Source organism: Heloderma suspectum, chromosome 13, assembly GCF_057233095.1.
Source record: "Heloderma suspectum isolate Gila_16-S chromosome 13, 16-S_ref, whole genome shotgun sequence".
NCBI lineage: Eukaryota > Metazoa > Chordata > Lepidosauria > Squamata > Helodermatidae > Heloderma > Heloderma suspectum.
Genome location: NC_139470.1, coordinates 28616609 through 28631093, shown reverse-complemented (window position 1 = coordinate 28631093; position 14485 = coordinate 28616609). Strand labels below are relative to the sequence as shown.

The following is a 14485-nucleotide window of genomic DNA, read 5'->3' as shown; positions in this document are numbered from 1 at the left end:
CCATGCTTCTAATCTTTGAGAAGTGGCCTCTGCCAGAAATGGCTTTCTCTCTGTTGCTATTCTGTATAAATTGGGGTGGTGTGGGGCTTGGTGGTTTGAACTGCTTGTAAATTTGGGCCTGTGTTGTTCCTCCTTACCCTTTCCTTAAATTTTGAGGAAACTTTGAGGGGATGGATGCCTGGCATCCATTTTGGGGTGCTGTACAATGCTTCTCTGTTTGTTTTACCCTTTCCCCTTTTTGGGTGGTGCAAAGTAATGCCTTCAAACACGTATTCCTGGCTAAATTTCTCCTGTTTTCGGCTCGCTGGGCCAAACTTAAATTTAAAAAAGCCTGTGATTATCTATACCAAATATTCAAGGGCAACTTTTCAATCATTTCTTCCTATAAAGGTCATCCATTATAACAGAACTTCTGGTCACTATGAGGATCCTTATTCCACATTGGCGGGTTATGTGATTTACTTCATAGGACTTCTTTCAAGCATAAGCATTTTCACCTTGAGGTCACACTTTGTGTAATGGAGCTTGCACTCTTGACTGTGCATAGCTTTACACTGGTACACAGCATAGTATTTTGTCTCTTGTTTTGAACAACTATCTGCAACTGTGACAGACTTTCTGAATCAAGGTAAGACGCCTAGAACTTGCACAGGAGGTTTGTGCAGCAATATAGGTGTCCTTGTTGTCTCTGCCTCCCGTGACCCCCTTGGCTCGGCCTCTGGTGACCCCTTTCCGCCCCACCAGTTGGATTGCCCACTAGCCTCTGCTGGTTCAGACCTTAGGTATATGGACAGGAATTTACACTATGGACTGACCATGCTTTGCAATGGATCACCAAAGGCTCCTTCACACGGAGCTTTTATCCTGCGATTGAGATGGCTCCTCCATGGAAGTTTGCGGGCTCTTTACACGACGCCGTGATCCTCCAAGGCGTCTCCTGCACTAAATGCCCTTTGTTCCGTTTTTAAATAGATTGCAGATAATGAGCTATCAAATTACCCTGCTGTGTTCCACTTCAATTTCCTCCGTGAAAAGAGGCAAAGTGGCAAGAAGAGGAGCGAGATCAATGAAAGGTAATGGAAGACTCAGATACGGGGGAAAGGAGGGGGAAAGGAAGCACATGTAAAGGCAGTCCATTGTGATCCTGCGTTTAAAACGGAAGCAGAAAGCCCCGTTTTAAAAGCAGGATTTTAGGCTGGCATAGAGATGCCCCAAGATGGCCATTGCCCACTGATCCTTTGTAAGGATAAGTGTTCCATTGGAGGAGGTTGTGGGGAGATGTTAAGGAACAGAGCTGTCCTCCATTTTTGTATTTAGTTTGGTTTTAGGATATGATGAGGTTAAATCCTGTGTTTGTGTGTGCTAGTCAATTTCAGCCAAAAGGGTAATAGTTTAGAGGTCAAAGGTTTAGTTAGAAAATCAGGAAGTTGTGCCCAGAAATCTGGAAATGATAAAGCTGAACCCAAGGTTAGAGGAAGTGGGGCTGGTGGGAGTTCTTAACTCAGGAAATAGAAACAAGGAAGTACCATCCTGATTGATGAAGAGGGAAAAAAAACAACTTTAACTGCTGGGGAGAGCAATCCTATGGCCACTAGACAGTGTCTAGAGGACCATTGGATTTTTCAGTTTATTTATTTATTTATTCATTCATTCATTCATTCATTTCATTTCTATACTGCCCAACAGCCGAAGCTCTCTTGTGTTCCCCTGCCCTGCGCCCTTGTAGCTGGTGAGGTACTCTCCATGCCGGCTGCTATTCCATGCTTGCAAACAGAGCACAGAGAAGGCAGGAAGGGGGTAGTCCCAGGGGTGGGGAGGGGAGAAGGCTGCGGAATGAGGCTTCCTACACACTGCGCAGCCTCCCTCCTGTTCCGATGTCCCCGGCTAGATGTGCGAAATGGCGCATCTAGCTGAAAATGCAGGGCAGCCAGAGCATGGAGGAAAGGATTTCCTCCATGCGCTGGCCATTCTGCATTGGATAGGCGTCAGCCTCCAAGTTCGGAGGCTGACGTCTGTCTCCATGGGATTGCAAAAAGGCAGAGGGGCAGAGAAGCAGGAAGAGAAGGCGGAGGAAAGAAGGAGGCCTAGAGTCCTAGAGGAAAGAGAGCTGCTAGAACAGGGTGAACAGGACCAACAACAGTAAGATAATGCTGGGATAAGAGACCTGGATAAAATAGGGACACAGTCTAGGTAAGTACACTGGATGCATTTAAAATAGGGACACATTCTAGGTAAGTACACTGGATGCATTTAAAATAGGGAAACAGTCTAGGTAAGTCACTGGATGCATTTAAAATAGGGACACAGTCTAGGTAAGTACACTGGATGCATTTAAAATAGGTACACAGTCTAGGTAAGTATACTGGATGCATTTGTTGGACCCCATCATACCTGATCATTGGCTGGTCCAAGACAGTGGGAGTTATGCTGTCTGCCTACACGAACTTACATATTTGTAAATAAACTAAAATTTGATTGATGGATGGATTGATTTAATTTGTGCCCCACCTTTCTACTAAGAAAAATGGCGCTCAGGGTGACTTACAACCATAAATAAGACTTGATTAAAACAATCATAAAACAAGTGAATTAAAACACAGTTAAAACACAACAATAACAATAAAAACAGCATCTAACATGACAGACCCACTTGCGTGCCAAAGACCTGCTTCAGTAAAAAGGTTTTTGCCTGCTGGTGGAAGGACAGCGGAGAGTGAATGAACCTAGCCTCCCTTGGCAGAGGATCCCACAGCCTGGGAGTGGCCACCGAGAAGGCCCTCTCTCACATCACCAACAAATGTGCCTCTGAAGGCATCGGTGTCAAAAGCTGGGCCTCTCCTGACGATCTTAAGGTCTTAAGACCCAGGCAGGCTTGCATGGGAGAAGGCAGCCTTTCAGGTAGGCTGTAGGGATGTACGAAAGTTCCGCCACAGATCTCGGGGAGGCCGAATGCCAGCGCATTTGGCCCCCCGAAATCGGTGGTGGAACCCCCCCCCCCCGGGACGGGACTTACCTTAGGCAGATCTTCCTGGCGGCGGCGGCTCCGGCGGCAGCTCCGGCGGCGGCTCCGGCAGCGGTTGGCAGCGGTTCAGCGGCGGCAGCTGCGGCGGCTGGTCTTCTGACCGGCTGCCACTGCCGCCACCATTTCCAGGTAAAAAAAAACGTGATAGGCTATGTAAAGATTTACATAGCCTATCACGGCTAGATTTTTTAAAAAACCGTGATAGGCTACGTAAATGTTTACGTAGCCTATCACGGCTGATTAAAAAAAAACAAAAAAACCGCACGTATGCAAATGGCGGCGCCCATGGGTGCCGCCATTTGCGTTCCTTATTTTGGCACATCTTAGTCTACGTAAACATCTACGCAATTTGCGTTCCCCTTATTTTTGCTGTCTTAGACTATGTAAATGTTTACGTAGACTAAGATGTGCCAAAATAAGGAATGCAAATGGCGGCGCCCATGGGCGCCGCCATTTGCGTACGCGCGTGTTTTTTTTTTCCTTTTAAATCAGCCGTGATAGGCTACGTAAACATTCACGTAGCCTATCACGGCTGACTGCAGGGACAATTTGCTGACTGCAGGGACAAAGGGAAAATTTGTGTCCCTGCTAGCCAGCCGGCGGCTCTGCAGAATCCCTGCGGAGCGGAGCCGGCCAGCCAGGATTCTGGGGGGGGGGGAGGAATGGAGCGCCTCCCTCCCAGCCAGGATTCCGGTGGGAGGGACGGAACGCCTCCCCCCCAGCATCAGCATAATCCGCGGAAAGGTAAGTACCTTTCGTACATCCCTAGTAGCCTGGTCCCAAGCTGAATAGGGCTTTATAGGTCATAACCAGCACTTTGACTTCTGCCTGGAAACAGACCAGTCATCACTTCCTCCAAAAGAAAACAAAGCCAGGGAAGCTTTGCCCCTGGAACTTGGGCACTGCTCAGGGACGTGATGCATGTAACACGGTGTATGAGTCCTCCCTGCAGTCCAGAGCATTCCAGAGCATATTTGTCAGAGTGACGAAGGTATAATAAGTGCTTGTGAGGATGCCCCTGGAAGACTCTCTGCAAATCTCCCCCAAATTGTTAATAGCCCAGGAACTCCACAGGGCTGCTGGATTAATCTTGTCTCCTTCCCAGGCCAGGCTTTGTCTGGGCCCCATACAAAACTTTTGTTCCCTTCTCGTGCCCCCCACTCCACTGGCCTGGCTTCAGACTCCAGGTATGCTGCTCTGGGTTCTTAGCAGAAGAAGAACAGAAGTTAAAAGCTATAAAAAGGGATGCCTCTTACTGCTGCATTCACATCTCCTTCATTCCCTCTCCCTCCAAGCTGGCTTCTAGGAAAGCCATCTAGTTTCATATTCTTTCTTCACGTGCAAGTGTGCTGGTGGAGATTATGCTCCCACTGCCCACTCTCTGAATCTCTGCAAGCTCTTACCTTAACAATCTTCATCACCCGGGGCCAGGGCTTGGGGCCATCTTTGAAGCAATTATCCCGCAAGTATGTGCAGAGGGTGTCCACGACGCTGCGCCCCTGGTCCAGACATGTCTTAATGGGCTGAAGATAGTCAGAGACAAACTCATCCAGCTTAGTTGCTTCGGTGTTGTAGAGAGCCATGGCAGGAATGGAGGCCTAAGAGAAGGTCCCAATATCTGAGTCTGATTTCATCTCAAAGAAGAAAAGAGCTCTTTACCTGGGACTGTCACAACCTCTGGTTGCCCACCCTGCAGAATAATTTGAAAACGGGTACAGCATTTGAACTGGGGCTAGAATCTGCAATGGGGAGTGGTGCCCTCAGCATATATACCAAATTTCGTTCCAGTTTTTCAGTGTTCAATGGGGTGAATGTGTTACAGACTAACAAACGTACACACAAGCAGAATGCAAAAGATGAACATATGGCCTACTTCAATTAGCGAACAAATTATTGGGGAAGAGGTCCATGGGGAATTGGCTGCCAGCTGGGGCTAGTTCTTACATTGCATGGTGGCAAGGGCATATTTTCTGCCCCATGTGCATGCAGGGGTGGGGCGGTGGGGTGTGGAGCCACTGAGAATCCAGATCTCCCATCACATGTACTATTATCATACAGACAATTAAAATCATTCTTTTAAAATGTAGCAGATAAGGTAGCCCTTACCCCAAGACAAAATGGGGCACTGTTGGACTCTGCGAATGTGGTATGTGGCACGTGAATGCACGTGAGGTCTAATCTGCAAATACCAATGCTGCATAAGTGGTGAGAATGTGACTGGGTTCACACAACATGCTAACCCACGCTCAGTGGTTCTTGTTGTACCGTGGGTTCTGAACACAAAGAGTTTTCCGCAGGGTGGGTGATCGTGTTGTCTGAACGCAGCCAGGGTGAATTGTTAACCATGCAGTGTGGCTTGTTAACCACCCTGAACAACCCAACAACAAACCATGGGTTCGCAAAGTGGCTTGCTCAAGAAAAATAAGCCGCTCTGCATGGTTAACAAGCCACCCTGCGGAAAACACTCTGCGTTCAGCCAACACGATAACCCACGGTACAACAACAACCCACACTCAACCACTGTGTGGATTAGTGTGTTGTGTGAACCCAGTCTATGGGCCTGTTCAGATGTGGTTTTCCTACCCCTCCCCACAGTGTGGTTCCGCTACCCACCCTCCCCCCCCCCGTGATTGTGTGAACAGGCCCTATGAGTGTATGGCTGTGTAAGCATGTGAAAAGAGTGTAGGAGAGCACAGAGAGGTGGACATGAAGTAAATACTGCAATACACATACAAAATATATCAATGGATTGAAACAGTGTTTTTCAGTCCACTGGGTGTCATTAAAATACAGTGCACAGAACAACAGCAACAACATTACCTCAGGAGTAGAATCTGAAGAGCTTTTCTAAGAGGAAACATAAATGTTAACACCCCTGGATTCACCCAATATGTAAATGCAAGAGAATGAAAATAGGAGTTTCTGATGAGAGTGTTGACCCAAACTCAGCATTCTCACCAATGCTCCTTGGACTGCCTTTGAGCCACACAAACACACACGGCAGGCATTTCAGTGCCTGCTTCCCTCACCAGCACATCCCAAGGTTTGACCATGGATCCATCGAAGTTCCTGCAGCATTTCTGAAAAGCGCAACATGCAGCATCCTCTGCAAGCAGATCCCAGCGGCTTCCCTGTCCCACGATCCCGGTTGGATCTGCCGGGTCCAGGATGATTGGTCTAAAATCCAGCAACAGAAACAGCCAATAAGATACAGTCTTTGGCCAAAGGGTTTGCAGAACCCCCGCCATGCAAGACGTATCACCGATGCTCGAATTCTATGGGGAAATATAGGGGGTTCACAAGCTCCACATCTTTTTCAAAAAGTCAGCAGGTGATGCTTTATTCATCGTTGCCTTTTTAATGCTAGGAAAAGCCTCACTTACTGTATTTTATTTTAAAATCTTGTATATTTATATATATTAATTAAAAATATATAAATACAGTAATATATGCCACCTTAATATTATCTAATTCATAACACTGAAATTTTGGAAAATTACCAAAATCAACAGAAATGTTATAAAATAGCTAGTAACAAAGACACTGCATCGGGGCTGGGAGAAGTGCATCCAGCCAAGCTGTTTTTGGTGGCTTGCAAGACTCCTGCATCTGCTGCTGGAGCAGAGGTTGGAGATATGGGAAGGGATTCTTTTGCTAGCATTAGCAAGTTAACCCCATCCTTACCTCCAATCTCTGCTGAGAAATGGAAGATAAGGGAGGGGTAGGGATGTGCGAATCAGCAAAACTCAAGCTCGCCAAAGTTCTCCAAATTCTCTCTTGAAGCTTGTTCTGATTCAAGTCCATATCATATTGTGAGTTTTGTTTTGTTTTTCTTTTTGCATCATTCAAAACACATCTGTATTTCCATGTAGATATTTCAAATGTATGCATCAATTGTGCGCATCTCTGAAACGTATGCATTTTCTCCCAGTGATTAAAGTATATTTGTGCGCATTATTCAAATGTACACATTTTTTCATGCGCATTTTTCAAATGTACGCATGCTGGCGAACACATTTTGGGATGGGGGGGTCTGCGAATTACATTGCAAGCTCAGAACTGTACAGACTTCGATCACGGATTGCATCTGAATCCGTGTTCGATCCAGAAGGTGCAAACTGGGTAAATCCTGATCAAAAATGAACTGAAACTAATTTTTCATAGATCCCTAGGAAGGGGTTCCCTTATTAGCACTAGCAAAAGAAAATCCAGCCATGTGTGTGTTTGTCTGTGTGTGCAAGAGTGAACGGATGAGCGTATGTATATGTGTACATGCATGTGCCATCCTCTGTCAACACCCAATGTGGCCCCTGGTGCCAAAACGGCTATGCACCCCTGCATGGTATCCTGATGAGCAAACTAGCTCAAAGTGGGCTAGATGAAGCAACGATCCGGGCTCTGACTTGGGATTCCTGCATTGAGCAGGGGGTTGGACTCAATGGCCTTGTAGGCCCCTTCCAACCCTGCTATTCTATGATTCTATGATTACATGAATGAGTATTGCAGGACTTTTGGCTTCGCACACACCTTTCTCTTCCTCCCCTCCCCAGTTCTTAAATAAACACAGTTAAATGTGCTGGTGTACTGGTTTGAGTTTTAAAGGGAGGTTCAAATCCCCACTCGGCCGTGCATCTGACCTTGGATCAGCCATCATCTCTCAGCCTAACCTACCTCGCAGGGAGAACCACATAAGCCACCTTGAGCTCATCGAAGGAAAGGCAGGATATAGATGTAGAATCATGGAGTTGGGTTTAAACCTGTGTAGCTGCCATGGCTTCTCCCAAAGAAACTTGAGGAGACGGCTGCTCACTTTCATAGGAATAATTTGCATTTGCCCTGTAGGCAGAGTTGGCACAAGATTTCTGGCTGCCCTGGGCAAGTCAAAACGTGGTCTCCACTCCCTTGAGTTCATTATCATAAGCTGGGCAACATAAACCAGTGTGTTAAATGATTAAGAGTTGACCAGGTTATGACTTAGCTCAGAGAAGCAGCTCTGGCATTGGGCACCCTACTTGCCTAGCTCGCCTCTGTGGATGGGCCGGCCCTGTGAATGAGATCTGCATCCTCACAGAACTGCAGTTCTTGGGATATCTTGGAAGTCAGCGAGGGTAGCTTTGCCCTAAGAAGTCCTTCTGTGGTGGTATCTGTTGGGGATGGATGAGAAACTGGCAAATTTAGATGGAGGATATTGGTTTTAGAAAGGAACTGACATGGACCAACCATGCAGAAAACAGGATGGGAGACTGACCTGGGCTTCCGGAGCTGGGTCTGCAGATATCGCTTGAGGGTCTCATTCTGGAAGTCATAGTTCACAGTCCAAAATATGCAGAGCTGCCTGTGCTGCTGGATGAGCCAAAGCACCGTCCGGAACCCTTCCGCCATTTTGAAATCTGTATCTCGACTTCCTTGTTCCCAAGCGTAGACAGCCAGCAGCTCCAGCGCATACTTTGGGGGTAGCAACTTCCTCTCTGGCAACTACAGTGGTATAACGGAAGAGCCTGCTAATGAAACCCACAGCGGTATGGTGCATGATGACAGAACAGCATGACAATGCTTCCAGACAAGGCTTTATGGCACCATCATCCTGCCTCATTCAGGGAATGGGGGGGGGGAGTAGATGGTGATGATGATAACAACAGACAAGAACAGTCTTTTAAAGTGGTGGTTACTTTATGTTAAGCAACACAAAATGGGATTTTGCATGGAGGAGGGGCCATAGCTCAGTATGATAGAGCGCGTGGTTTGTATGCACGAGGTCCCAGGTTCAATCCCCGGCTTCTCCAGGTAGGGGAAGGAGAGAATCCTGCCTGAAACCCTCGAGAGCTGCTGCCAGTCAGTGTCGATAATACTGGGCTAGAAGGACCCAGGGTCTGACTCAGTATAAGGCAGCTTCTGATGTTCCTATTTGGCACTTTTTGCCAACTGATAAGATTTCATCTTTGACCTCTGCCTAAACCAGAAGAATGAAGAAATGCTAATAAGTCTAAGCCTACAATCCTACGCATGCCTATGTGGGAGTAAGTCCTACTGGACATGGAGGGGCTTGCTTGTGAGTAAGCTTGCACAGGACCACTCTGTACACCACTCAAGCTCAGTTTTTTGGTGAGGAAAAGAACTGCACTACATGGCCTGTTAAGACTCTCAGGGTGGCTTACATGCAGCCACTGAATCTGAAATGGGAAGAGGCATGGGTATAGAACAATCCTCACTTCCTCTGCATGTTCCTGGCAACATTGTCATGCCAACACACCTGTTTGTACCAGTGTTTCACCAGGCGGATGAGATTCTTCAGCTTGGTGGGGCGCCTACTGATGAACTTCTTCTGCAACTCCGTGAAGCAGGGCGAGAACTCACCGCCACAGCTGCTGCTCTTGATCAGGTCGGTGTACACCTGAGGGTCAGGCCTGGCGCCGTTATAAGGACCTGTCATTCCAAACAAACACAGACTCACAGGTACAGAGAGAAGCAGGCCACTCCAAACAGGCAAATGGCACATGGCGTCATTCACACATTTAGCTTGCTTAAGCTGACCGCTTTTATTTTGAGAAAAAGCATTCATGTGAGGCCCCAGTCCAGAATGGGGGACTTGCATTTGTTTCCTGCCCCCTCCAAATGTTCTTTGCCCCAGAGGCGCTGGTTGCAGTAAACAGCACCTTCGGGGTAAATAGTCATGGGTGGGGTGGATTTTTGGTGACAGAGGAATGTTTGGCCTGAGAGCAGCAGCGGTCCCGCATCTCCCCTCACGTCTGCCTGGTAATGCCTAGTACTGGCCTGGTGGAAGAAGTACTGATAGGACTGATGTAACATCCTCCCCCTCAGAGTTTCCCTGTTTGTGGTCCACTTCATTGGTTCCTCCTTGCAAAGGTTGGGAAACTCAGAGAGAATCCAGCCAAATCCAGCCTGCCTGGGGTCACAATCCGGCCCTCTCAGGTTCCCCAGAAGGCTGTTTCCCCTGGCCCCACTCTTGTTCCCCCACAATCATCTAGTGCCGTGCCAAACATTTCTCTCACATTTTTTTCGACCGTCCTCATTCAATATGATGGAAGAGAAATTGCTTTCAAAAAGAAATTCAATACTTAAGAAATTTTGGAGAAATTCTCAAGGGTTGGGTTTGGGTGTCTTGGGCTTACCTTACTTAGGAGATGACTGAGGAGTGTGCATGAGTGTCCTGTCTTTCCTTGTACAATCATCAGTTTGGCCCAGCCTGTAGCCTCCTCGGCTCCCTACGCCTCAACTGAAGCCCAGCAGAAGGCATCATGAGCTAATTCTTCCCTTGGGGCTTTTTCAGATCAGGACCTGCAGGCAGCCTGGGAGGCTGGCTGTGATTAGGTAAGCTCAAAATCACCACCAAAAGAAATTCAACCTAAGTTATAGACTGTCCTGAGAATGAGGCAGAACAATGGAAGCCCCTTTCATGGGGGAAGGAAGAAAACTTTCTGGAAATTGGAGGACAGATTTTGGCAAAGCACTAACCCCACCTCATCCCTGGAGCTTGATACAACACTGCCCCCCCCACACACACACACACCTGCATTGTGGTGGATGCAAAACGGGGGCCAGCCTGCCAACACAGTTGATGCTGTTGCAGCACAAAAACCCGCAAAATCCTTACCAAAAATGAAAGCTGTGCTATAAGCCCTGCCAACAATGAGCCCTACTTGTGAGAAACTGTTGAGAATTTCTCCTTCCCCTGGAGAAATTCAGTGAAATTATGTCCCAAATTTCTCTGCCCACAGGTGGAGAATTTTGAGAGGCCAGCTCTACAACCAACATCCATTGGAGGTTACCCCACTTTTGTGCAGTTTTTCCCCCATTTAAAAAAAGATTGAAACGCCTCTCCTAAGTTAGAGGTTTGAGCTAAGATACGCTGGTAGTTTGGGGGTTTGGCCCTATGCTGTTTGTCTTTGGTCTTGTCCACCACTGGAATGTAGCCCCTGAGAGCTTCTCCAAAATGCAATTCAGGCTTCAGGCTGAAAGAGGTTCCCCACCCCTGCTCTAGCAACTTCACATTCCAGCAGATTATCTCTATCAGTTGATATGGGTCAAGAGGTCTTTCATGGAAGTTTGTCAGCCTTTACTGGCCTTCTCATGGATGAACACCTGATAAGCTTGTGAGGAACCCGGGATTTTGAAGGATACACCATCCTTCCCCCCCTCCTCACCGCCCTCCCGAGCTCCAGTTGAGAAGAAGACTCCACCCCTAGGCAGGCAGCCTCACCGAGAGCATCAAAAGCTGGCAGCACATCAAACTCAATGTAATCCTCAACATTAGAAGAACGAAGCTTGAAGCTGGTCACACGGGGGTTGTCCCACTTTGAGTCCTCAATGCACACTTCTAAATCCATCAGTTCCTGGCATTCTCTGAGCCTCCTCTCAATCTCCTGGATGATCGTCTTCCTCTCTCTTTCCTGGTCTGTGTAGCCTTTGAAGATGTCGAGAAACACCACAAGGTCAGCATCGGAACCCCCTTTCAGAGCCGTGCCTTTCCCTGATGAGCCTCCCTGGGAGGAAAAATCAGAGGACACTATAAGAGCACAGAAAAGCCCTGCTGGATCAGACCAAAGGCCTCTCTTGTCCAGTATTCTGTTCCCACAGTAGCCGGCCACATGCCTGTGGGAAATTCACAAGCAGGACATGACCACAATAGCACCCTCCTACTCATCTTCCCCAGCAACGGGTTTTCAGGGGCATACTGCTTGCTTCAGGTGCTGGAGGCAATGTACAGCCATCCTTCCTAGTGGCCTTTGATAGGCTTATCCTCTACAAATTTATCTAATCCTCTTTTAAAGCCGTCCAAGTTGGCGGCCGTCACTACATCACATGGCTGCGAATTCCATAGTTGAACAACGTGCTGTGTGAAGGAGCAATTCCTTTCCCCTGTCCTGAATCTCCCACCATTCAACCTTGGGGTGAGGAGTCTTCAGTCAAAACTAGCCAGCCACACTGCCTGAGGTCTGTACTATTTCTCTGCCAGAAGCACAGGGTGAGTTCTTTGATCTGACCAAACAATTGCTTCTTGACACGGACCTTTTAGGAGGGAAGATACCGGCCTATCACACCAGCTAGGGAAAATTTAGAAGTCTTGGGTCCACTGGTTTGGGATAATGGGAGTTGTAGTCCAAAACATCTGGAGGGCACCAGCTTGGGGAAAGCTTATACAAGCTAGGGCAAATGTAGAAGCCTATAAATGTATTTACTAAAACAATCAGACATAGGAACATCGGAAGCTGCCTTATAGTGAGTCAGACCCTGGGTCCATCTAGCCCAGGAGTGTCAACACTGAAGGGTAGCGGATCTCCAGGGTTTCAGGCAGGAGTTTTTCCTGCCCTACGTGGAGATGCTGTGGATCAAATCTAGGACCTTCTGCATGCAAAGCAGGGGCTCTACCACTGAGCTACAGTCAATCAATCAATCAATCAATTGCATTGTGCTTTTAGTCCCACTAGTAAAGTTGATGCAACCAGACACCAATTTAATCTGGCTTACCTAGGTCCCCCTGGGGTGCTAGGTTAAGGAGAGGGGTAAGGACTTTTTGACAGGCCCCAAAGTATGTCCCAGTACGTATTGTGATGACTCACATCTTTCTTCTGGCTCCCCTACAATTTCTAAAGCGAGCGTCCCTCTGTAGGTGTCCATTATTTACAGCAGGGGAGTGGTGGCCCAGGGGCCAAATCTGGCCTGCCAGGGGTCCCAGTCCAGCCCTCCAGCGTTCCCCACATGGCCACGCTCCTTCTCTTGGCCCCACCCAACCAATCATTTGGTGGTTTCCCGGCTTTCGTGCCATTTTCCCCCATTCTAAAATGTTGAAATGCCTCTCCTAAGTCTCAGTTACAGGAAGTAGGAGCTTTAAACTAAAACTTGCTGGTATTTGTGGGGATTTTGACCCTGCCCCATTTGCCTCTGTCCCCTCCTCCTTGGCCCTGCCCGCCACAGGAATGCAGCTCCAGGGAGCTTTTCCAAAACAGAATTCAACCCTTGGGCTGGAACTAGTTATGCACCTCTGAGTTACTCTTGCTTTGCCAGTGTGTCACCAGTTGGGAATAACTGGATATGGGTGCTTTGCAGAGTATTTCTCATGCTCATTTCTGAGCATCCTGACCTCACTTCATAATTGAATCCCACCTCTTACTTACACACACACACACACACACCCATCTCCAGTCCTCTTCTCTCTGCATTCATGGTCTACCCCCCACCCCGCCTGATTAATTGGTCAACAGATTTTACATACTTAAGCTTAACTTTATTATAAGTACCTATAAAAACTGCAGTTAGCAAGCACCATCTTAGTAGAGACATAGTGCTGTGTGCAAAAGGGAGCTGGGTTTTCCTCACGATGCTGAGGCAGTCGTGGGGAGCAACAGTGGGAGAGGGCTATGCGCTCATGTGCTGCTTGTGGGCTTCCCACAGACAGGCCACAGAAGCAGGACTAGATGGACCTTTTGTCTGATCCAGCACAGCTCTTCTTATGTTCCTAAGATGGTGCCTACAACAACATGTTGGCGCATTGTTGCTGTTAGTCTTTACACTAACTTGTTAGCCTTTAAGGAGCCACAAGATGTTAATGTTGTTATCAATAATGACAAATGTGTGCCTTCCCCACCTCACTGCTCACCTGTTGAATCTGCCCCCCACCATCCTTTCCAGTATCCAGAGGAGCCCAGTACTTACCTTAACAACCTTCAGCACCTTGGGCCGGGGATTTATCAAGCAAGTGGCATCTGTGAAGCAAGTTCTCGTCAGGAACTCACAGATGATGTCGATGGCCCAGCGCACCTGCCCCAGGAAGACCTCGTTGGGCTGGAGGTGGTCGTGGATGAACTTATCCAGCCGACTTGCGTCAATGTTGTAGAGATCCATGGCAGAGACGGAGGCAGGGGAGCGGTCCTGAGGGCTGAGCCTGGCAGATTCTACCTCCCCTGACAATCAGGGAGAGGAAAGCTGCTCGCATTCACTTGGTCAGTGCTTTCCTTTCCCAGCCCTCTAAACAGTTTCGTTTCCTCGATGCAACATCATTGCCCAGAGCAGCAGATTTGAGTGACAGCCAAACACAGTTTTCCATGTCAATGTGTGCATTTGACGCCCTGACAGCTGCTTCTTGGTGTGTGTGTGTGGGTGTGTGTGTATGTGTGTGGTTAACTCCCAAGCCTGCCCCCTTTCTGCCACACACACAGTTCCAGGCATGCATTTGGAGGTTTCAGCTGAAACGTTGCTGTGGCAACCCGTTGCCACAGAATGAGTTCCTTTCAGATATTCATCTTTGTCTCTCCTGTCTTAGAAGCAAAATACAGATCACATGCAAAACGGGGGGGACACACGACCTCCCCTTTGTTTTTACAGGAAAAGCTGGTTTGGAGCGGGACAGCTGGGAATGAAGGAAGAAACAGGAAGACTGGAGCTTGACCCTCCCGGCCCCATCAAGGGGCTCCCTGGGGTTCCAAATTCATCTTTGCAGGGAACCTG

At 48.0% G+C, this 14485-nt stretch overlaps 1 protein-coding gene across 1 annotated transcript in view; it reads right to left on the bottom strand.

The window, feature by feature from the left end:
- LOC146336273 (2'-5'-oligoadenylate synthase 3-like) overlaps window positions 1-13950 on the bottom strand; it is a 30377-nt gene extending 16427 nt beyond the window's left edge. Inside the window, exons 1-6 of the mRNA XM_084819547.1 lie at window positions 13694-13950; window positions 11241-11523; window positions 9273-9445; window positions 8271-8497; window positions 6052-6199; window positions 4426-4620 (exon numbers count right to left, since the gene is read on the bottom strand). Of these exons, the coding sequence (XP_084675673.1) occupies window positions 4426-4620; window positions 6052-6199; window positions 8271-8497; window positions 9273-9445; window positions 11241-11523; window positions 13694-13882 (1215 nt within the window). The 5' untranslated portion in view covers window positions 13883-13950. The remainder of the gene's footprint in view (window positions 1-4425; window positions 4621-6051; window positions 6200-8270; window positions 8498-9272; window positions 9446-11240; window positions 11524-13693) is intronic.
- Window positions 13951-14485: the final 535 nt, after the last annotated feature.